We start from the raw sequence: 24,634 nt of genomic DNA, 5'->3' as shown, positions 1-24,634 counted from the left end.
ACCTCCTTCACTGAAAGCTCACTCCACCAGAGCATTGTCAGCATCCTGGGCCGAAGGTGCCTCAGCTTTATTGGAAGAGATTTGTCGAGCAGCGACATGGTCCAACCCGTGTACTTTCTTTAAGCATTACAAGCTGGACGTTTCCACCAATAGAGACTTGTCCTTTGGCCGCAAAGTCTTATCTGCGGTAGTCCCACCCTAAGTTAGGTATCCTATGTTATTCCTCCAGGTAAGTGCCGTTGTGGAGGCGTGGGGAAAAGACATAAATTACTCTTACCGGTAATTGGATTTTCCTTTAGCCTCCACAACGGCATGGGATTCCCACCCGAAAATGGGTTCAATACGTAGATTGTTCTACATATGTTTTGCTTTATACTCTTGAAGAAATAGGAGTAGTTACCCCTTTTTTCCTTGAGCACACTATGAAGTTTTGTAGTGCTTCTATTTTTGAGTGAGTTTCTCTGTTGTTTTTGTTTGTACCTCATTAAATTTCTCCTTATTTTCATGCCTATTCTGAGTCCTAGGTTATTAACTGGAGAGGTAAGAGGGAGGGGTCCCTTTATTGGCTGATCTCGCAAATTGTTTCCTGTCCCTAAGAAGGCGGGCCAACCTCCAGGTAAGTGCCGTTGTGGAGGCTAAAGGAAAATCCAATTACCGGTAAGAGTAATTTATGTCTTTTTGGGGATTTGTCCCTACTAATGCCCTGGAACAGTTCACTTCTCTCTTTTTGATTGATACGTTTTAGTTGTTGCAATGTAGATGCTGGATAATGCCTCTGTTTTAAACATTGTGTCATTTTTTCCAGAGTTTTATCCAGTAAGGATGTATCACTGACTATCCTCTTGGCTCTAGTAAACGGCAATGACCGCACCATTGTCTGTGGATGAGCACTGTCAAACCTAAGGACGGTGTTGCGGTCAGTAGGTTTAGTATAGACCTCAGTACTCAGCGTACAGCCAGTACGCCGAACATTGACGTCCAAAAAATGCAAAGTGTTGGCAGAAAATTCTAAAGTAAATTGTATATCAAGAATCGGGCTATTCAAATAATTGTGAAACAATTGTATCTCGGATACCGTGCCCGTCCAAATAACAAAAATATCGTCTATGTATCTCCACCACCTCAGCACATGGCTGAAGTGGTGGGACACATAGGCATGCTGTTCCTCCAAATGAGAGACGACCATGTTGGCTTAAGTGGGGCCCACATTTGTCCCCATGGCCGTCCCCCTAATTTGCATATAATAATCATCTCCAAATAGGAAATAATTATTATATAAAATCAATCGTAATAAGGCAAGAAAAAAAGTTAGTGCCTCAATGGTGTAGTCAGAGTTCTCCAAAGCAGATTCTACAACTTCCATTCCGATGTTGTGCTGCATAGAAGTATACAGACTGACGATGTCGAAGGAGTCTTTTTCTTTCTATTTTCCTTCTCCGTTTTTTTCCCCTTCTCCCTTTTTTTTTCTTCTCCCTTTTTTCCTTCTCGTGCGGTGATGTCAGTGCAGGTCCTGAAAGAAGAAGATGCCTGCTGCTTGAACAAGTGAAAGAGGTGAGTTAATTTTTTTTTTTTAACCCCTCAGGCCACATTTTTAGTAAGCATTCTGTATTAATAATGCTATTATTATTTTCCCTTATAACCATGTTCTTAGAGAAAATAATGCATTAAATTGACTTTAAACCCCTTTAGAACACAGCCATGTTTCACCTTAAGGACCAGGCCATTTTTTTTTACAAATCTGACCAGTGTCACTTTAAGTGGTAATAACTTTAAAACACTTTGACTTATCCAGGCCATTCTGAGACACTTTTTTCGTCACATATTGTACTTCATGACTCTGATTCATGCCTTTAGCAGAAGTCTAATCAGCACCATGGACAGGCTCTGATCCGTACCATGGACACCTGGACGCCTGTCAAGGCGTCCGGTTGCCATGGTAACAATCACTTGCTGCCACAGCAGCCCCCGATGGGAGAGGGAGCTCCCTCCCTCTTAACCTTTTCCATACAGCGGCCCCTACGGACAGCGACATGGAAGGGGTTAAACGCATGGCATCTGTTTCGAGCTGAGTATCAGTAATGTGCTGACACTCTGCAATCCCCGCACCCCCCCTTTCCACTGCGCCCGCCGGCATATAACAAAGAGGGCAGCAGGGGGGATTGCAGAGTGTCAGCACATTGCATGCAAGTGAAAATCACTAGCTTGCGGATGCTTGCGATTTTCACGCATTCCCATTTATATCTATGGGGCCTGCGTCGCGTGAAAACCGCAAAATATAGAACATGCTGTGATTTTTATGCAAAGCACAACTGATGCGTGAAAATCACTGCTCAGCTGAATAGCCCCATTGAAGTTAATGGGTCCGGATTCAGTGCTGATGCAACGCGTTCACGTCACGCATTGCACGCGAGCGGCATTCTCGCCCGTGTGAAAGGGGCCTAAGGCTCCATTCACACGTCCGCAAAATGGGTCCGCATCCTTTCCGCAATTTTGCGGAAAGGGTGCGGACCCATTCATTCTCTATGGGGACAGAATGTGCTGTCCGCATCCACATTTGCGGATCCGCACTTCCGCATCCGTGCTTCCGTTTCCGCAAAAAAATAGAACATGTCCTATTCTTGTCCGCAATTGCGGACAAGAACAGGCATATTCTATTATGTCGGCAAGGTGCGGTCCGCAAAATGCGGAAAGCACATTGCCGCTTTCCGTGTTTTGTGGATCAGTGTTTCCGCAAAACACATTGCAGACGTGTGAATACAGCCTTAGAGTGACACCTGTCATCTGCGTGTCATACTGACTCACAGCGGACTCCCTATCCATGTTTCTGCAATTTTGCGAACCGTCCAAATCAAATTTTTGAGACATTCGCTCATCTCTAATTGTACGAAAAACAGTTATCACAAAATTCTGAGAGACCATGAGTTGTCAGTGGTTGGTTTGTTACATGATATCCACTTTTGGGCAAGGTTTTATCCTAGTCAGGCATGCATTATGAATGATTACCGTATTTTTCACCCTATAAATGGTGGGGTGAAAATGCCCCTGCGTCTTATGGGGCGAATGCTTCAATTTTACATTGCAGTCTGCGACGCTGCAGCATCGCAGACTGCGATAAATGAGCCAGGAGAGAGGAGGGGCTGGAGTCCGGGACTTGTCCGGAACTAGGGGCGAGTCACTGTAATCTTAGAAGTATTTATAAACATGAATCCTTATCCTGTTAAGTTTAACTAACGCTGCGCTCTCCCATGTTCCCCTGTATCCCCACAGCACTTACGAACCAGCTTCAATAGCAGGCAGAGCGGACGGCAGCAGTAACGTCACTTACTGACGTCGAACGCGCCTGCTCCGCCCACTTTATGAATGAAGCAGGCGCGCAACGTCAGTGAGTGGCGTTACTGCTGCCGTCCGCTCTGCCTGCTATGGAAGTTTGTTCGTAAGTGCTGTGGGGATACAGGGGAACATGGGAGAGCGCAGCGTTAGTTAAACTTAATAGCAGGATAAGAATTCATGTTCATAAATACTTTGGTGAGCAGAGGGCCGGTGTATTGGGGGACACTTTTATAATGGGGGATCTGTGGATGACATATAGCAGTGTCATCCACAGACCCCCCCCACTCTATAACAATGCCATCCACAGATCTCCCACCCCATAGCGGCGCCATCCACAGATCTCCCACCCCATAGCAGCGCCATCCACAGATCTCCCACCCCATAGCAGCGCCATCCACAGATCTCCCACCCCATAGCAGCACCATCCACAGATCTCCCCCCCCATAGCAACGCCATCCACAGATCTCCCCCCCATAGCAACGCCATCCACAGATCCCCCCATAGCAACGCCATCCACAGATCCCCCCATAGCAACGCCATCCACAGATCCCCCCCATAGCAACGCCATCCACAGATCCCCCCCATAGCAACGCCATCCACAGATCCCCCCCATAGCAACGCCATCCACAGATCCCCCCCATAGCAACGCCATCCACAGATCCCCCCCATAGCAGCGCCATCCACAGATCCCCCCATAGACGCGCCATCCACAGATCCCCCCCCATAGCCGCGCCATCCACAGATCCCCCCCACAGCCGTGCCATCCACAGATCCCCCCCACCCATAGCAGCGCCATCCACAGACCCCCCACCCATAGCAGCGCCATCCACAGATTCCCCCCCCCCCATAGCAGAGACATCCACAGATTCCCCCCTCCCCCATAGCAGCGCAATCCACAGATCCGCCCCATAGCAGCGCCATCCACAGATCCGCCCCATAGCAGCGCCATCCACAGATCCGCCCCATAGCAGCGCCATCCACAGATCCCCCCCCTATAGCAGCGCCATCCACAGATTCCCCCCCCCTATAGCAGCGCCATCCACAGATCCCCCCCTATAGCAGCGCCATCCACAGATCCCGCCCCCCATAGCAGCGCCATCCACAGATCCCCCCCCCATAGCAGCGCCATCCACAGATCCCCCCCCCATAGCAGCGCCATCCACAGATCTCCCCCCCCCCCCCCCATAGCAGCGCCATCCACAGATATTCCCCCCCCCCCCCCCTTCATAACAGCGCCATCCACAGATCCCAAACATGACAGACCACCATTAATTCAATACCAAAAGCACACCTTTTGGTTAAAAATATTTTTTTCTTCTTATTTTCCTCCTCAAAAACCTAGGTGCGTCTTATAGGCCGCTGTGTCTTATAGGGCGAAAAATATGTGTGTTTTCTTTTTATATACCGTAATTGATTGTTTTCATATTTTATTTTGTAGGATTTATTCCAAGAGGATCCTGTACAAATGGCTATGATTATTTACAACTGCTTAAAAGAAGAAAGTAAAATTTTGGACAATGCTCGGTTATATACGAAGGTAATAAAGCAAGAGTAAAACAGAGGCACCCTTGCAGATTAACCTCTTCCACAGTGGTTGAATTTGAGTCGATATATTTGTCGATAAATTTGGAAAAATCCACAATTTACTAAATTTTTTATTTCTCTTCTTTTAAGACAGATTAATGCCTCATAAAATAGTTATGAGTAGGGGTGCACCGAAATGAAAATTCTGGACCGAAACCGAAAATTCAGGATACCCCTTGACCGAAACCGAAACTGCCTTTTTGCCCAAATACTTTTAAAAGACCCCCCACCCCATAACAGTGCCATCCACAGACCCCCACCCACCCCATAACAGTGCCATTCACAGACCCCCACCCACCCCATAACAGTGCCATCCACAGACCCCCACCCACCCCATAACAGTGCCATCCACAGACCCCCCCCACCTCATAACAGTGCCATCCACAGACCCCCACCCACCCCATAACAGTGCCATCCACAGACCCCCCCCCCACCCCATAACAGTGCCATCCACAGACCCCCCCCCCCCCCCCCCATTGTACAATTAATAGAAAATAGCAGGGAGGGACTGGGAGGAGGAGCTGGGGGCCGGTGCGTTCACTGTGCTCCGGCCCTCAGCTCCAGTAGTTATAAAAAGTGTGCAATTAATACGGATTCTATTCATGAGGCCCCCTCTACGCACATCCTACTCACAGGGCTGTGCTGGCCGGCCGGGCAGACGAGCGGCAGCGTCACGACTGACGTCACATGCCTGCGCCGGCTCTTTCATTCAGAAAGTAGGCCGGGCACATGACGTCAGTCGTGACGCTGCCGCTCGTCTGCCCGGCCGGCCAGCACAGCCCTGTGAGTAGGATGTGCGTAGAGGGGGCCCCAGTCCCTCCCCGCTATTTTCTGCCGATTCGTACAAATATCGGCCGAAATGGATTAGGTACATTTTCGGCCAATATTTTCGGCTGCCGGAATTTCGGTGCACCCCTAGTTGAGTCATCATTTCCCATATGTCTACTTTACTTTGGCATCATTTTGTAAAAGCTTAGAATTTTTGAAGCAATTTTTCTAATTTCCCCTAAAATTTCCCAGACCATTTTTGTAAGCACCAATTGAGTTATAAAGTGATTCTGAGGATCTTACGTAATAGAAACCACCTATAAAAACATTTTAGAAACGACACCCCTCAAATTATTGAAAACTGTTGTTACAAACTTTAACCCTTTAGTTGTTCCACAAGAATTAAAGGAAAATAGAGGTAAAGTTACATTTGTTTTTTCCAGATTTTTCATGTAAATCAAATTTTTTTTTGCAGCACAGCAAGGGTTAACTGCAAAATAAACCTCAGTGTGCATTGCCCTGATTCTGCAGTTTACAGAAATTCCCCATATGTGGTAGTAAAGTGCTGTAAGGTGTGAAAGCGGCTGCTGTGCAACGCTGTTTCCCTGCTTACGCCGCAGTCCCGGGCACCGTGTTCAGAGGTGATCTGCTGCCAGTGCTTCCCCATTCACAGCTGCAGTCCTCGGCTCTGTCCGTGTAGATACTGTTGTCCTGGGATACACTCCACAGTTTCCTTTCAGCCTTGGCCTCAATATGCTTGCTGATTTGTTCCCTGCATCACTTCCCTAAGTGCCGACGCACGTCACTTCCTGTGCTTTATGGGTTGAATCATGTGACCTCGCAGACCACTCCTAGTCCTCCTGCACATATATACAGTGGATAAAAAAAAGTCTACACAACCCTGTTAAAATGTCAGGTTTTTGTGATGTAAAAAAAAATTAGACAAAGATAAATCATTTCAGAACTTTTTCCACCTTTTAATATGACCTATAAACCGTACAACTCAATTTAAAAACAATCTGAAATCTTTTAGATAGCGGGAAGAAAAAAATATAAAAATAAACTAATATGGTTGCATAAGTGTGCACACCCTTAAACTAATACTTTGTTGAAGCACCTTTTGATTTCATTACAGCACTCAGTCTTTTGGGGTATGAGTCTATCAGCATGACACATTTTGACTCTTCTTTGCTAAAACACTCCAAATCTGTCAGAATGTGAGGGCATCTCCTGTGCACAGCCCTCTTCAGATCACCCCACAGAATTTCAATAGGATTCAGGTCTGGGCTCTGGCTGGGCCATTCCGAAACGTTAATCTTCTTCTGGTGAAGCCATTCCTTTGTTGATTTGGATGTATATTTTGGGTCGTTGTCATGCTAAAAGATGAAGTTCCTCTACGTGTTCAGCTTTCTAGCAGAAGCCTGAAGGTTTTGCGCCAATATTGACTGGTATTTAGATCTGTTCATAATTCCCTCTAGCTTAACAAAGGCCCCAGTGCCAGCTGAAGAAAAACATCCCCAAAGCATGATGTTGCCACCACCATCCTTCACTGTGGGTATGGCGTTCTATTGGTGATGTGCAGTGTTGTTTTTGAATTATGGCCAAAAATTTGAACCTTGGTTTTATCAGATTATAACACCTTTTCCCACATGCTTTTGGGAGACTTAAGATGTGTTTTTGCAAAATGTAGCCTGGCTTGGATGTTTATTCGTAAGAAAAGGCTTTTGTCTTGCCACTCTACCCCATAGCCCAGACATATGAAGAATACGGGAGATTGTTGTCACATGTACCACACAGCCAGATATTCCTACAGCTCCTTAACCACTTCAGCCCCGCTAGGTGAAACCCCCTTCATGACCAGGCCACTTTTTACACTTCGGCACTACACTCCTTTCACCGTTTATCGCTCGGTCATGCAACTTACCACCCAAATGAATTTTACCTCCTTTTCTTCTCACTAATGGAGCTTTCATTTGGTGGTATTTTATTGCTGCTGACATTTTTACTTTTTTTGTTATTAATCAAAATGTAACGATTTTTTTTGCAAAAAAATGACATTTTTCACTTTCAGCTGTGAAATTTTGCAAAAAAAACCGACATCCATATATAAATTTTTCGCTAAATTTATAGTTCTACATGTCTTTGATTAAAAAAAAATGTTTGGGCAAAAAAAAAAATGGTTTGGGTAAAAGTTATAGCATTTACAAACTATGGTACAAAAATGTGAATTTCCGCTTTTTGAAACGGCTCTGATTTTCTGAGCACCTGTCATGTTTCCTGAGGTTCTACAATGCCCAAACAGTAGAAAAACCCCACAAATGACCCCATTTCGGAAAGTAGACACCCTAAGGTATTCGCTGATGGGCATAGTGAGTTCATAGAACTTTTTATTTTTTGTCACAAGTTAGCGGAAAATGATGATGATTTTTTATTTTTATTTTTTTCTTACAAAGTCTCATATTCCACTAACTTGCGACAAAAAATAAAAAATTCTAGGAACTCGCCATGCCCCTCACAGAATACCTTGGGGTGTCTTCTTTCCAAAATGGGGTCACTTGTGGGGTAGTTATACTGCCCTGGCAATTTAGGGGCCCAAATGTGTGAGAAGAACTTTGCAATCAAAATGTGTAAGAAATGACCGGTGAAATCCGAAAGGTGCACTTTGGAATATGCGCCCCTTTGCCCACCTTGGCAGCAAAAAAGTGTCACACATGTGGTATCGACGTACTCAGGAGAAGTTGGGGAATGTGTTTTGGGGTGTCATTTTACATATACCCATGCTGGGTGAGAGAAATATCTTGGCAAAAGACAACTTTTCCCATTTTTTTTATACAAAGTTGGCATTTGACCAAGATATTTTTCTCACCCAGCATGGGTATATGTAAAATGACACCCCAAAACACATTCCCCAACTTCTCCTGAGTACGGCGATACCAGATGTGTCACACTTTTTTGCTGCCAAGGTGGGCAAAGGGGCACATATTCCAAAGTGCACCTTTCGGATTTTGCAGGGCATTTTTTACACATTTTGATTGCAAGGTACTTCTCACACATTTGGGCCCCTAAATTGCCAGGGCAGTATAACTACGCCACAAGTGACCCCATTTTGGAAAGAAGACACCCTAAGGTATTCCGTGAGGGGCACTGCGAGTTCCTAGAATTTTTTATTTTTTGTCACAAGTTAGCGGAAAATGATGATTTTTTTTTTCTCTTTTTTCCTTACAAAGTCTCATATTCCACTAACTTGCGACAAAAAATAAAAAATTCTAGGAACTCGCCATGCCCCTCACGGAATACCTTGGGGTGTCTTCTTTCCAAAATGGGGTCACTTGTGGCGTAGTTATACTGCCCTGGCAATTTAGGGGCCCATATGTGTGAGAAGTACTTTGCAATCAAAATCTGTAAAAAATGACCGGTGAAATCCGAAAGGTGCACTTTGGAATATGTGCCCCTTTGCCCACCTTGGCATCAAAAAAGTGTCATACATCTGGTATCGCCGTACTCAGGAGAAGTTGGGGAATGTGTTTTGGGCTGTCATTTTACATATACCCATGCTGGGTGAGAGAAATATCTTGGGAAAAGACAACTTTTCCCATTTTTTTATACAAAGTTGGCATTTGACCAAGATATTTTTCTCACCCAGCATGGGTATATGTAAAATGACACCCCAAAACACATTGCCCAACTTCTCCTGAGTACGGCGATACCAGATGTGTCACACTTTTTTGCTGCCAAGGTGGGCAAAGGGGCACATATTCCAAAGTGCACCTTTCGGATTTTGCAGGGCATTTTTTACACATTTTGATTGCAAAGTTCTTCTCACACATTTGGGCCCCTAAATTGCCAGGGCAGTATAACTACGCCACAAGTGACCCCATTTTGGAAAGAAGACACCCCAAGGTATTCCGTGAGGGGCATGGCGAGTTCCTAGAATTTTTTTATTTTTTGTCGCAAGTTAGTGGAATATGAGACTTTGTAAGGAAAAAAGAAAAAAAAAGAAAAATCATCATTTTCCGCTAAATTGTGACAAAAAATAAAAAATTCTAGGAACTCGCCGTGCCCTCCACGGAATACCTTGGGGTGTCTTCTTTCCAAAATGGGGTCACTTGTGGCGTAGTTATACTGCCCTGGCAATTTAGGGGCCCAAATGTGTAAGACGTACCTTGCAATCAAAATGTGTAAAAAATGGCCTGCGAAATCCGAAAGGTGCCCCTTTGCCCACCTTGGCTGCAAAAAAGTGTCACACATGTGGTATCGCCGTACTCAGGAGAAGTTGGGCAATGTGTTTTGGGGGGTCATTTTACATATACCCATGCTGGGTGAGAGAAATATCTTGGCAAAAGACAACTTTTCCCATTTTTTTATACAAAGTTGGCATTTGACCAAGATATTTATCTCACCCAGCATGGGTATATGTAAAATGACACCCCAAAACACATGACAGGGGGTGATCAGGGTAATCAGGGTGATCACCCCCCTGTCACTGATCACCCCCCCTGTAAGGCTCCATTCAGACATCCGCATGATTTTTTACGGATCCATGGATACATGGATCGGATCCACAAAACGCATGCGGACGTCTGAATGGAGCCTTACAGGGGGGTTATCAATGACAGGGGGTGATCAGGGTGATCACCCCCCTGTCACTAATCACCCCCCCTGTAAGGCTCCATTCAGACGTCCGCATGATTTTTACGGATCCATGGATCGGATCCGTAAAAATCATGCGGACGTCTGAATGGAGCCTGACAGGGGGGTGATCAATGACAGGGGGTGATCAGGGAGTGTATATGGGTGATCACCCGCCTGTCATTGATCACCCCCCTGTAAGGCTCCATTCAGACGTCCGCATGATTTTTACGGATCCATGGATACATGGATCGGATCCGTAAAAATCATGCGGACGTCTGAATGGAGCCTGACAGGGGGGTGATCAATGACAGGGGGGTGATCAATGACAGGGGGGTGATCAATGACAGGGGGGTGATCAATGACAGGGGGGTGATCAATGACAGGGGGGTGATCAATGACAGGGGGGTGATCAATGACAGGGGGTGATCAATGACAGGGGGTGATCAGGGAGTGTATATGGGTGATCACCCGCCTGTCATTGATCACCCCCCTGTAAGGCTCCATTCAGACGTCCGCATGATTTTTACGGATCCATGGATACATGGATCGGATCCGTAAAAATCATGCGGACGTCTGAATGGAGCCTGATAGGGGGGTGATCAATGACAGGGGGGTGATCAGGGAGTTTATATGGGGTGATCAGGGGTTTATAAGGGGTTAATAAGTGACCAGGGGGGGGGGGGGGGGTTGTAGTGTAGTGTGGTGTTTGGTGGGACTGTACTGACCTACCTGAGTCCTCTGGTGGTCGATCCTAACAAAAGGGACCACCAGAGGACCAGGTAGGAGGTATATTAGACGCTGTTATGAAAACAGCGTCTAATATACCTGTTAGGGGTTAAAAAATTCGGATCTCCAGCCTGCCAGCGAGCGATCGCCGCTGGCAGGCTGGAGATCCACTCGCTTACCTTCCGTTCCTGTGAGCGCGCGTTCACAGGAAATCTCGGCTCTCGCGGGAGGACGCGTATATGCGTCCACCCAGAAGAGCAGGACCGCCGGCAGGACGCAATCCTGCGTACGGCGGTCCTGAGGAGGTTAAATGATGCTGTAGGCCTCTTGGTAGCCTCCCAGACCAGTTGTCTTGGTAATGTCACTGTTGTGCCATATTTTCTCCACTTGATTACTGTCTTCTCTGTGTTCCATAGTATATCTAATGCCTTGGAAATTCTTTTTTACCCATCTCCTGTCTATATCTATATAGCGTTTTATTTTCTATCTTAGTTAATAAGAAGATATAATGTATATTATTATTTGTTTTTCTCTATATTAGGGCTGCACGATAAATCGAAAAAATAATCGAATCGCGATAATCGCCAAATGCGATATGGCGATTTGGCCTACCCGAAAATGCAGCGATTATATATAAAGGGGCCCCGCGCACATATCTTTCTTTTGCATGTAAAGTGTTTTACTAGTGTGTGTGGGTGAAACAATCTCTCTCCTAAGAGGTCCGGCCTCTGTACTCACTATGAATGCAATGCTCTGCAGCGAGCGGCAGCGAGGTGGCCGGCCGGCGCGTGACTGACGTCACTTAGTAATGCTCCTCCCACTTCAGGAAGCAGGAGCGTTACTAAGTGACGTCAGTCATGCGCCGGCCGGCCATCTCGCTGCCGCTCGCTGCAGTGCATTGCATTCATTGTGAGTACAGAGGCCGGACCTGTTAGGAGAGAGATTGCTTCACCCACACACACACTAGTAAAACACTTTACATGCAAAAGGCAGTTATGTGCCCAGTTTAGGACACATGAGGAGGACCAGCATAAGATGCTATATGTCTTAAGCTGGCCTCCCTCATGGCCCTATGTGCCATCCACAGGTCCCCCTCAACATCGCCCTCCACAGATCCCCCATATAACGGCGCCCTCCACAGATCCCCCATATAACGGCGCCCTCCACAGATCCCCCATATAACGGCGCCCTCCACAGATCCACCATATAACAGCGTCCTCCACACATCCCCTATAACAGTGCCTTCCACAGGTCCCCCATAATAGCGTCCTCCACACATCCCCTATAACAGTGCCATCCACAGGTCCCCCATAACAGCGTCCTCCACAGGTCCCCCATAACAGCATCCTCCACAGGTCCCCCATAACAGCGTCCTCCACAGATCCCCCATAAGTGTCCTCCACAGGTCCCCGATAACAGCCTCCTCCACAGATCCCCCATAACAGCGTCCTCCACAGATCCCCCATATAACAGTGTCCTCCACAGATCCCCCATAAGTGTCCTCCTCAGATCCCCCATATAACAGCATCCTCCACAGATCCCCCATATAACGGCGTCCTCCACAGATCCCCCACAACACGGCGTCCTCCACAGATCCCCCACAACACGGCGTCCTCCACAGATCCCCCACAACACGGCGTCCTCCACAGATCCCCCACAACACGGCGTCCTCCACAGATCCCCCACAACACGGCGTCCTCCACAGATCCCCCACAACACGGCGTCCTCCACAGATCCCCCACAACACGGCGTCCTCCACAGATCCCCCACAACTCGGCGTCCTCCACAGATCCCCCACAACTCGGCGTCCTCCACAGATCCCCCACAACTCGGCGTCCTCCACAGATCCCCCACAACTCGGCGTCCTCCAAAGATCCCCCACAACTCGGCGTCCTCCACAGATCCCCCACAACTCGGCGTCCTCCACAGATCCCCCACAATTATGTCATACCCAGCCGCGTCAGCGGCTCATATGGGAAAATCCAAGCAAATAGACCTCTAGCACAATTCCTTTTAAATATCGCATATCGTTATCGCACTTTTTAGGGCCCTAATTGCAATCGCACAAAATTCCCATATCGTGCAGCCCTACTCTATATACATAAACTGAGAGCTCAGTGACATAATCTATACCCAGTATGAATGACTATTTATTTAAATACTGTAGTAATTTAGAAGGTTAAAAAAAAAAAAAACTCTAATAAGGAGTACTAGAACTCCCCCTCATGTCCTTGCCACCGTAAGGAGTACTAGAACTCCCCCTCATGTCCTTGCCACCAGAGCATGACCCTTTTTAGTACAATAAGTTCAACCTGTATCACTGTTCATCCTGCACCTCCTGGTTCATGAACAGAATGCCAGTCCTCTTAAGCTCTGCTAATCCTGATCGTTCATTAACCCGTATGATAACCACTGCAGGATGTTCTGAGTGAAGACTGGGATTTATTTGTATAATAAATCTATATAATAAGTCTGTATACACCACTCTATTATATGCAGTACTGTATTTGTAGCCACCATTCTATTGTAGATCTGTAGACACCGCTCAATTAGTGTACAGTATGTCTTTAGATCTGTGACTGTACAAGTGGATTGGATGAATAGCCGAACTTGAGCCATATATATATACTGTAGATATGCGCATTATATTATATTATTAACTGCACAGAATTGTGCACTACAAAAAAGCTAACTGCCAAATTACATGAATGGCATATAACCCTTCCTGCAATTTGGCAGATACCCGTTCTTGTAGGGGACAAACCTGTGCTAATGACATACAATAGTGTGCATACACTTATAATGAGATAGTGTACATATACAGTAAACGTTGATGGAAGCGTTGTCCACTAGTTATATTAGTCTGCACACAACATATATCGCTACTAGTTATACCAGTCTACAGTCGTGTCCAAAAGTTTTGAAAATTACATAAATATTGGAAATTGGAAAAGTTGCTGCTTAAGTTTTTATAATGGCAATTTGCATATACTCCAGAATGTTATGAAGAGTGATCAGATGAATTCCATAGTCCATCTTTGCCATGAAAATTAACTTAATCCCCCAAAAAACTTTCCACTGCATTTCATTGCTGTCCTTAAAGGACCTGCTGAGATCATTTCAGTAATCGTCTTGTTAACTCAGGTGAGAATGTTGACGAGCACAAGGCTGGAGATCATTATGTCAGGCTGATTGGGTTCAAATGGCAGATTTGACATGTTAAAAGGAGGGTGATGCTTGAAATCATTGTTCTTCCATTGTTAACCATGGTGACCTGCAAAGAAACACCTGCAGCCATCATTGCGTTGCATAAAAATGGCTTCACAGGCAAGGATATTGTGGCTACTAAGATTGCACCTCAATCAACAATTTATAGGATCATCAAGAACTTCAAGGAAAGAGGTTCAATTCTTGTTAAGGAGGCTTCAGGGCGTCCAAGAAAGTCCAGCAAGCGCCAGGATCGTCTCCTAAAGAGGATTCAGCTGTGGGATCGGAGTGCCACCAGTGCAGAGCTTGCTCAGGAATGGCAGCAGGCAGGTGTGAGCGCATCTGCACGCACAGTGAGGCGATGACTTTTGGAAGATGGCCTGGTGTCAAGAAGGGAAGCAAAGAAGCCACTTATCCCCAAAAAAAAATCATCAGGGACAGATTGATCTTCTGCAGAAAGTATGGTGAATGGACTGCTGAGGACTGGGGCAAAGTCATATTCTCAGATGAAGCCTCTTTCCGATTGTTTGGGGCATCAGGAAAAAGGCTTGTCCGGATAAGAAAAGGTGAGCACTACCATCAGTCCTGTGTCATGCCAACAGTTAAGCATCTTGAGACCATTCATGTGTGGGGTTGCTTCTCATCCAAGGGAGTGGGCTCACTCACAATTTTGCCCAAAAACACAGCCATGAATAAAGAAAACACCCTCCAACAGCAACTTCTTCCAACAACAGTTTTGTGAAGAACAATGCATTTTCCAGCACGATGGAGCACCGTGCCATAAGGCAAAAGTGATAACTAAGTGGCTTGAGTACCATAACATTGACATTTTGGGTCCATGGCCTGGAAACTCCGCAGATCTTAATCCTATTGAGAACTTGTGGTCAATCCTCAAGAGGCGGGTGGAGAAACACAAACCCACTAATTCTGACAAACTCCAAGAAGTGATTATGAAAGAATGGGTTGCTATCAGTCAGGAATTGGCCCAGAAGTTGATTAAGAGCATGCCCAGTCGGATTGCAGAGGTCCTGAAAAAGAAGGGCCAACACTGAAAATACTGACTCTTTGCATAAATGTCATGTAATTGTCAATTAAAAGCCTTTGAAATGTATGAAGTGCGTGTAATTATATTTCACTACATCACAGAAACAACTGAAACAAAGATCTAAAAGCAGTTTAGCAGCAAACTTTGTGAAAACTAATATTTGTGTCATTCTCAAAACTTTTGGCCACGACTGTACACAGAGGAGACTGACCTCTTCACAGCATTTGTAGTTCCACCACAATAAACCACAAGGGTTATGCCATTCATGTAATTTGGCAGGTAGCCTTTTTGTAGTGGACAATTCTGTGCAGTTAGTAATAACATGGATTTTTGTGTTTTTATGCACTGTATATTTTATATATACAATATTTATAGTGCATATATTTACTTATATACAAAAGGGTAGACACGGTACTTTCTTGTTTAATGTGTTTTGTCCCTAGTAATAGTGCCAACACACTGTCCAATAAAAGATGGATACTTTATTTTCAGAGAGTCCGCTATCCCGAGATATGCATGTGGTTGTATAAGGTTGTCCCCTCCCCCTTCCACTGCAGCATTGGCATGTGCACACCTGCTTGTTATAGCAATATTTTATTGATTACAAAAATCGCTGTATTAATCATTAATTAATACAAATAAAAATATTAGAGTAGATATATATGTACAAAAATATGTACGATTGTGATTAGGGCCCTAAAAATTGCGATAACTATATGCGATGCAATATTTTAAGGGAATTGTGCCATATGGCCTTTGCTTGGATTTTCCCATCTGAGCCGCTGACGCGGCTGGGTATGACATAGTTATGGGGTATCTGTGGATGACGCGCTGTTATGGGGGATCTGTGGATGACGCGCCGTTATGGGGTGGATCTGTGGAGGATGCGCTGTTATGGGGTGGATCTGTGGAGGATTTCTCTCTTACAAGATTTAGGTTGTATCCTAAATGTGGGAAAATCAAATCTAACACTGGATACCATGAAGATTTTTTTGGGAACCGTACTAGACTCAACATTGCAGAGATCCTTCCTTCCATTGAACAGACAGGAAAATCTGATAGCAAGACCTGGAACGAGGTCAAGATCTTGTCTTGGGTCAGGATATAAGGATTTTGTCAGACAGTGTTTCTCAAGCATCGGGGGATACACACACACACACACACACGATAACCTCTACTTCAGGCTCGTTCCCACCAGATTTTTTTCTTCCGTGGAAAAGAAAGTCAATCAATTTCAGCGGTCCATTTAAAAGGATCACAAAATCGTTCAGCAGACTTTCTGAGCAGACACTACCTACACCCAAGTGAATGGTCCCTGAACAAACAAGTGTTCCAGGAGTTGACAAGGAAGTGGGGATATCCCGAAATAGACCTTTTTGCCACAAAGAAAAGTGCCCAAGTAAGTTCCTTCTTCTCCCTAGACCCGACGGATGATCCGACTGTGGTAGACACCTTATCGCTAATATGGGATATGAAGCTGGCATACGCGTTTCCTCCGTTCCCTCTAATTCCGGCTATTCTCAGGAGAATCAGGATGGAGTGAAGTGATTCTAATAGCCCCGAAAAAAGCGTGGTTTCCAGTCTTAAACTCTATGGCTTTGGAGCATCCGATAACTCTCCCTCTAAGACCAGACCTGCTGTCCCAAGGTCCAATCTGGAAATAGGCAGGATATAGTTGACAGCGTGGATCCTGAAAGGGAAATTACAAGGGTTATCGGACAAGGAAATATCAACCCTACAAAAAGGCCATAAGCAGGTAACCTCTGCTATTTATAAGATATGGAAGAAATTTTGCTCATGGCTAGTATTAAATAATTGCAATCCGCTGCTTCCGAATTTGGAGGAAATCTTAGACTTTCTACAAGATGGCTTTGATAGGTGTCTTAGACCCAGCACCCTGAAGGTCTAGATAGCAGCCTAAAGTTGGTTCTTAACCGCCTCCGGACCGCCTAACGCAGATGTGCGGTTCGGAGGCGGCAGCCCTGCGCACGACGACGCATATGCGCGTCATCTCGGGAGGGCCGGGATTTCCTGTGAACGTGCGCACACAGGCGCGCGCGCTCACAGGAACGGAAGGTAAGCGAGTGGATCTCCAGCCTGCCAGCGGCGATCGCTCGCTGGCAGGCTGGAGATCCAAATTTTTTAACCCCTAACAGGTATATTAGACGCTGTTTTGATAACAGCGTCTAATATACCTCCTACCTGGTCCTCTGGTGGTCCCTTTTGTTTGGATCGACCACCAGAGGACTCAGGTAGCTCAGTACAGTCGCACCAAACACCACACTACACTACCCCCCCCCCCCTGTCACTTATTAACCCCTGATCACCCATGATCACCCCATATAAACTCCCTGATCACCCCCCTGTCATTGATCACCCCCCTGTCAGGCTCCGTTCAGACGTCCGTATGATTTTTACGGATCCACGGATACATGGATCGGATCCGCAAAACGCATACGGACGTCTGAATGGAGCCTTACAGGGGGGTGATCAATGACAGGCGGGTGATCACCCATATACACTCCCTGATCACCCCCTGTCATTGATCACCCCCCTGTAAGGCTCCATTCAGACGTCCGCATGATTTTTACGGATCCATGGATCGGATCCGCAAAACACATGCGGACGTCTGAATGGAGCCTTACAGGGGGTGATCAATGACAGGCGGGTAATCACCTATATACACTCCCTGATCACCCCCCTGTTAGGCTCCATTCAGACGTCCGCATGTGTTTTGTGGATCCGATCCATGTATCCATGGATCCGTAAAAATCATGCGGACGTCTGAATGGAGCCTTACAGGGGGGGTGATGGGGGTGATATCACCCTGATCACCCCCTGTCATTGATAACCCCCCTGTAAGGCTCCATTCAGACGTCCGCATGTGTTTTGCGGATCCGATCCATGGATCCGTAAAAATCATGCGGACGTCTGAATGGAGCCTTACAGGGGGGGTGATGGGGGTGATATCACCCTGATCACCCCCTGTCATTGATAACCCCCCTGTAAGGCTCCATTCAGACGTCCGCATGTGTTTTGCGGATCCGATCCATGGATCCGTAAAAATTATACGGATGTCTGAATGGAGCCTTACCAGGGGGGTGATCAATGACAGGGGGGTGATCAGGGAGTCTATATGGGTGATCACCCCCCTGTCATTGATCACCCCCCTGTAAGGCTCTATTCAGACATTTTTTTTGGCACAAGTTAGCGGAAATTTTTTGTTTGTTTTTGTTTTTTCTTACTAAGTCTCATATTCTACTAACTTGTGTCAAAAAATAAAATCTCACATGAACTCACCATACCCCTCACGGAATCCAAATGCGCAAACATTTTTAGACATTTATATTCCAGACTTCTTCTCACGCTTTAGGGCCCCTAAAAAGCCAGGGCAGTATAAATACCCCACATGTGACCCCATTTCGGAAAGAAGACACCCCAAGGTATTCCGTGAGGGGCATATTGAGTCCATGAAAGATTGAAATTTTTGTCCTAAGTTAGCGGAAAGTGAGACTTTGTGAGAAAAAAACAAAAAAAAACAAAATATCCGCTAACTTATGCAAAAAAAAAATATAATAATTCTAGGAACTCGCCATGCCCCTCATTGAATACCTTGGGGTGTCTTCTTTCCAAAGTGGGGTCACATGTGGGGTATTTATACTGCCCTGGCTTTTTAGGGGCCCGAAAGTGTGAGAAGAAGTCTGGGATCCAAATGTCTAAAAATGCCCTCCTAAAAGGAATTTGGGCCCCTTTGCGCATCTAGGCTGCAAAAAAGTGTCACACATGTGGTATCGCCGTACTCAGGAGAAGTTGGGCAGTGTGTTTTGGGGTGTCATTTTACATATATCCATGCTGGGTGAGAGAAATATCTTGGTCAAACTTTGTATAAAAAAAATGGGAAAAGTTATCTTTTGCCAAGATATTTCTCTCACCCAGCATGGGTATATGTAAAATGACACCCCAAAACACATTGCCCAACTTCTCCTGAGTACGGCGATACCACATGTGTGACACTTTTTTGCAGCCAAGGTGGGCAAAGGGGCACATATTCCAAAGAGCACCTTTCGGATTTCGCAGGCCATTTTTTACACATTTTGATTGCAAGGTACTTCTTACACATTTGGGCCCCTAAATTGCCAGGGCAGTATAACTACGCCACAAGTGACCCCATTTTGGAAAGAAGACACCCCAAGGTATTCCGTGAGGGGCACGCGAGTTCCTAGAATTTTTATTTTTTTGTCACAAGTTAGCGGAAAGTGAGACTTTGTGAGAAAAAAACAAAAAAAAAAAAATATCCGCTAACTTATGCAAAAAAAAAAATTCTAGGAACTCGCCATGCCCCTCATTGAATACCTTGGGGTGTCTTCTTTCCAAAGTGGGGTCACATGTGGGGTATTTATACTGCCCTGGCTTTTTAGGGGCCCGAAAGTGTGAGAAGAAGTCTGGGATCCAAATGTCTAAAAATGCCCTCCTAAAAGGAATTTGGGCCCCTTTGCGCATCTAGGCTGCAAAAAAGTGTCACACATGTGGTATCGCCGTACTCAGGAGAAGTTGGGCAGTGTGTTTTGGGGTGTCATTTTACATATATCCATGCTGGGTGAGAGAAATATCTTGGTCAAACTTTGTATAAAAAAAATGGGAAAAGTTATCTTTTGCCAAGATATTTCTCTCACCCAGCATGGGTATATGTAAAATGACACCCCAAAACACATTGCCCAACTTCTCCTGAGTACGGCGATACCACATGTGTGACACTTTTTTGCAGCCAAGGTGGGCAAAGGGGCACATATTCCAAAGAGCACCTTTCGGATTTCGCAGGCCATTTTTTACACATTTTGATTGCAAGGTACTTCTTACACATTTGGGCCCCTAAATTGCCAGGGCAGTATAACTACGCCACAAGTGACCCCATTTTGGAAAGAAGACACCCCAAGGTATTCCGTGAGGGGCACGCGAGTTCCTAGAATTTTATTTTTTTTGTCACAACTTAGCGGAATATGAGACTTTGTAAGAAAAAAATAAAAATAAAAAATCATCATCATTTTCCGCTAACTTGTGACAAAAAATAAAAAGTTCTATGAACTCACTATGCCCATCGGCGAATACCTTAGGGTGTCTACTTTCCGAAATGGGGTCATTTGTGGGGTTTTTCTACTGTTTGGGCATTGTAGAACCTCAGGAAACATGACAGGTGCTCAGAAAGTCAGAGCTGCTTCAAAAAGCGGAAATTCACATTTTTGTACCATAGTTTGTAAACGCTATAACTTTTACCCAAACCATTTATTTATTTTTGCCCAAACATTTTTTTTTTTATCAAAGACATGTAGAACTATAAATTTAGCGAAAAATTTATATATGGATGTCGTTTTTTTTTTGCAAAATTTTACAGCTGAAAGTGAAAAATGTCATTTTTTTGCAAAAAAATCATTACATTTCGATTAATAACAAAAAAAGTAAAAATGTCAGCAGCAATAAAATACCACCAAATGAAAGCTCCATTAGTGAGAAGAAAAGGAGGTAAAATTAATTTGGGTGGTAAGTTGCATGACCGAGCGATAAACGGTGAAAGGAGTGTAGTGCCGAAATTTAAAAAATGCTCTGGTCATGAAGGGGGTTTCAGCTAGCGGGGCTGAAGTGGTTAAACTGTTCCCTAGCAGAGAATAGATGGGTAAGCAGGTTTATAAAAAAGCAACAACAAGGATTAGGCCAACTCTGAAATCTTCAGTCCTTCCCTGGGACTTGACAACAGTTCTCAATGGTTTAATTAAAGAACCCTTTGAACCTATGCAAAATTGCTCCCTGAAAAATCTATCCCTAAAAAACTATTTTTAGTGGCGATGACATCGGCCCGCAGGTTAGGTGAGTTACAAGCTTTACCCACCCAGGAAACTTACCTTAAAACTTTAGATGATAGGATCATCCTATCCAACCTTCTTACCGAAAGTAGTCACTACGTTCCATCTGAATCAAGAAATTGTATTACCTACCTTTTGTGCAGATCCAGAAAATGACACATGAAAAAGATTCCACATGCTGTTAGATTTAGAAAGGATGCAAATCTATTTCATACAATTCGCTGGCTGGAACAAAGGCATGAAGGCTTCCAAAACAACGTTGGCCAGATGTTTAAAAATGTTGATTATGGAATCCTACGAGCTGCAAGGAATAGCTTGTCCTCAAAATATTTGAGCCCTTTCCACCAGAGCGGTGGCGATGGCAGAAGCTTCCATCGACCAGATTTGCAAAGCAGCAATATGGTCAAATTCTCATACCTTTTGGAAACACTATAGATTAGACATTGCACGTAACCATGACCAGAGTTTTGGACGAAAAGTCCTCCAGGTTGTGGTCCCTCCCTAAATCTGTACACTGATCTGGTATTACTCCATGTGTTGCTGTCATGGAGGACGTCCTGGAAAGTAGGAATTATACCTACCGGTAATTGTATTGTTGACAGCACCCAGATTTCCCTCCCTTATCTTCTTTTAGGTTTCTTATATTGCTCCTATATTTAACCTCTCTCTGTTGCTGTCCAAATAGTGGGCGGGTAGACATCCTCCATGTGGTGCTGTCATGTCAGACTCATGGAAATACAATTACTGGTAGGTCTAATTCCTACTTTCCAATACGGCGAATGGGGTAACGGGAAAAAAGGGTCAAAATAGCCAATTTGCCAATTTTTAATTGCTTCTCTTACCTAAAAAAAAAATGTAATAAAATGTGATCAAAAAGTCATACACACTCTAAAATGGTATCAATAAAAACTACAGTTGTCCCAGAAAAAATGAGCTGCCACACAGCTCAGTAGATATTACAATGAAAAATAAAATTTTTTTTTTACATCTCCATATTTTGAATTGGGCCCCCTTGTGAGTGACCCATCGCACCCCTTAGGGTACGTGCACATCTGCTGCAGAGGTTCCAGTAGAAGCCACCATTGCAGATTCTGGCAAAAACAAAGGGCAAAACACTGCTACATGCAGGATCTCGAATGACCCCACGATTGTGAATGGGATCTGGCAGGTACCAGCAGTGTTTGGCATATGCTGGATCTGGCAGTTTTGGAATTCTACTGGTATGCTGGAACAGAATAACAAAATGTGATTGCCTAGCCTTAACCTATGACCGGTGCCCGCTGCTGCCTACTGCTTCTTATATAGTGTGTCACTCTTCCCCATGGACGGTGCCCGCTGCTGCCTACTGCTTCTTATGTAGTGTGTCACTCTTCCCCATGGACTGTGCCTGCTGCTGCTACTTCTACTTATATAGTGTGCCATCCTGCCCCCCATGGACCGTGCCTGCTCCTGCTTCACCCCCCAATGCTGACTTACGGTTTCTGCTGCTGGCAGAGCGCAGTCATGACCCGGGGCAGATCTTCATGGAGTCTGGACTAGTGACGCTGCTGGATCAGGTCAGGTCCGAACTGGTCAGTCAAGGTCACAGTGCGACACGTGTTGGCAGAGGAACAGGACAGGGACATTTTACAAAGTGCAGACACTGAAATCTAAAGGATTTAATCCAGTCACAACTGATGTTTCTCTGACTGCTGTAGAACCTCCTAATATACACCTCATCTGCTGCAGAACTTCATAATACACACTTCAGCTGCTGCAGAACCTCATAATACACACCTCAGCTACTGCAGAACCTCCTAATACACACCTCAGCTGCTAAAGAACCTCATAATACACACCCCAGCTGCTGCCTCCTAGTACACCTCAGCTGCTACAGAACCTCATAATACACACCTCAGCTGCTGCAGAACCTCCTAACACACACCTCAGCTGCTGTAGAACATCATAATCTGATGCTAGAGAACATATAAGGCTTTGATCACATCTGTGTTAGAGGCCTCAGTCACAGATCAGGTCATAAATGCTGGACACAATTTTCTAGCCTGGCAGAAAATTAGTTAGCAAGATCCGTCAGCTGTTGTTGTCCATGAAGTGGCACATCCGGCATTGTGGTGATTTTCCTTGTTCTGCTCCTATGACAGGACGGAACAGCGAACATCACCAGCACAGAAGTGAACAAAGCCTAATACACACCTTGGAAGCTGCAGAACATTATGATAGTGACAAGGGAACTACAAGTCTCATCATCACCAGATTATTATTGGAAATTAGGGGGCAACACAGGGCGAGGTAAAAGTGGAGAGAACTACAAATCCCAGCATGTTGAGGCAGTTTTTATTGGATACAAGTGGAAATTACACAGAGAGGGTATAAGGCCGGGTTTACATCACTGATCTGTCAGAACAGAGAAATAAAAAAAATCTTGTATATCAAGCATCAGTTCTGCATATGTGGCATCTGTGACACCCCAAAACATAAAACTAAACGGTGATGTGAACCCACCCTAAGAGAGAACTACAACTCCCAGTGTGTTCAGATTATTATATGGCATCAGCCAGTGGTACTAGGTGAGTGCTTTAAAAGAAAATAACTATAACCCCCAGTATGGCTAGATTTATTATGAGGCATCAGTATTCAACGGTGATGTAAACCGACCCTAAGAAGAGAGAACTACAACTCCCAGCATGTTCAGATTATTATTGGGCATCATCCAGTTGTACTAGGTGAGAGCTTTAAAAGAAAATAACTATAACCCCCAGTATGGCCAGATTTATGAGGCATCAGTATACATTACAGAGAGGAAGTAAAAGAGGAGAGAACTACAACTCCCAGCATTTCCAAACTGTACTAGAGCATAAGTTGAAATCACATGGAGAGGAATACAATAGAACAGATGAACTACAACTCCCAGCAGTACCAGACTGTACTAGGGCATAAGTTGAAATTACATGGAGAGGGATATAATAGGAGAGAACTGCAACTCCCAGCTTGTATAGGATGTTATATGGGCTATCCCATTACACCACTAACCTCTCCTCCAGGCACCACACAGAAGCTCCGCCCCCTCACAGCAACATCCCATACGTCATTCACCAGTCATTTGCACTGGTCACATGATGATATCAATAAAGGTCTTCAGACTGCTATTCCTTGACTTCCTGCACTGGTCACTAAAGGGTCCTTCTCCACTTCCTACATTCTCTTTTCACAGGTAGCTAGCTATACAACTGTAATTGCGGACCCCCTTCCCCCTATCAGTACTGTATGTCTTTGGAGTGTGGAAGGAAACCCATGGAAGTAGGGGAGAATATACAATCTCCATGCAGATGTTGTCCTTCTAGGACCCAAGCGCTGCAAGGCACTAGTGCTAACCTTTGACCCTCCATGCTGCCCACATGGGAGTGTTCTGTGGAGTGGTGAATCACTCTTTATCCGGCAATCTGATGGGGGAGTCTGGGTTTGGCTAATGACTGAAGAACGTTACCTG

At 45.2% G+C, this 24,634-nt stretch overlaps 1 protein-coding gene across 2 annotated transcripts in view; it reads left to right on the top strand.

Moving 5' to 3' along the window:
- Positions 1-24,634, top strand: part of STAT1 (signal transducer and activator of transcription 1) — a 1,065,817-nt gene that overhangs the window by 131,466 nt on the left and 909,717 nt on the right. For both annotated transcript variants that reach the window (XM_044304320.1, XM_044304319.1), the window contains exon 4: positions 4,769-4,867. In XM_044304320.1, the coding sequence (XP_044160255.1) occupies positions 4,769-4,867 (99 nt within the window). The remainder of the gene's footprint in view (positions 1-4,768; positions 4,868-24,634) is intronic.

Source organism: Bufo gargarizans, chromosome 8 (assembly GCF_014858855.1).
Source record: "Bufo gargarizans isolate SCDJY-AF-19 chromosome 8, ASM1485885v1, whole genome shotgun sequence".
NCBI classification, from domain to species: Eukaryota; Metazoa; Chordata; class Amphibia; order Anura; family Bufonidae; genus Bufo; species Bufo gargarizans.
The sequence above is the reverse complement of the archived record's forward strand: the minus strand, read 5'-3'. Positions and strand labels throughout refer to the sequence as shown.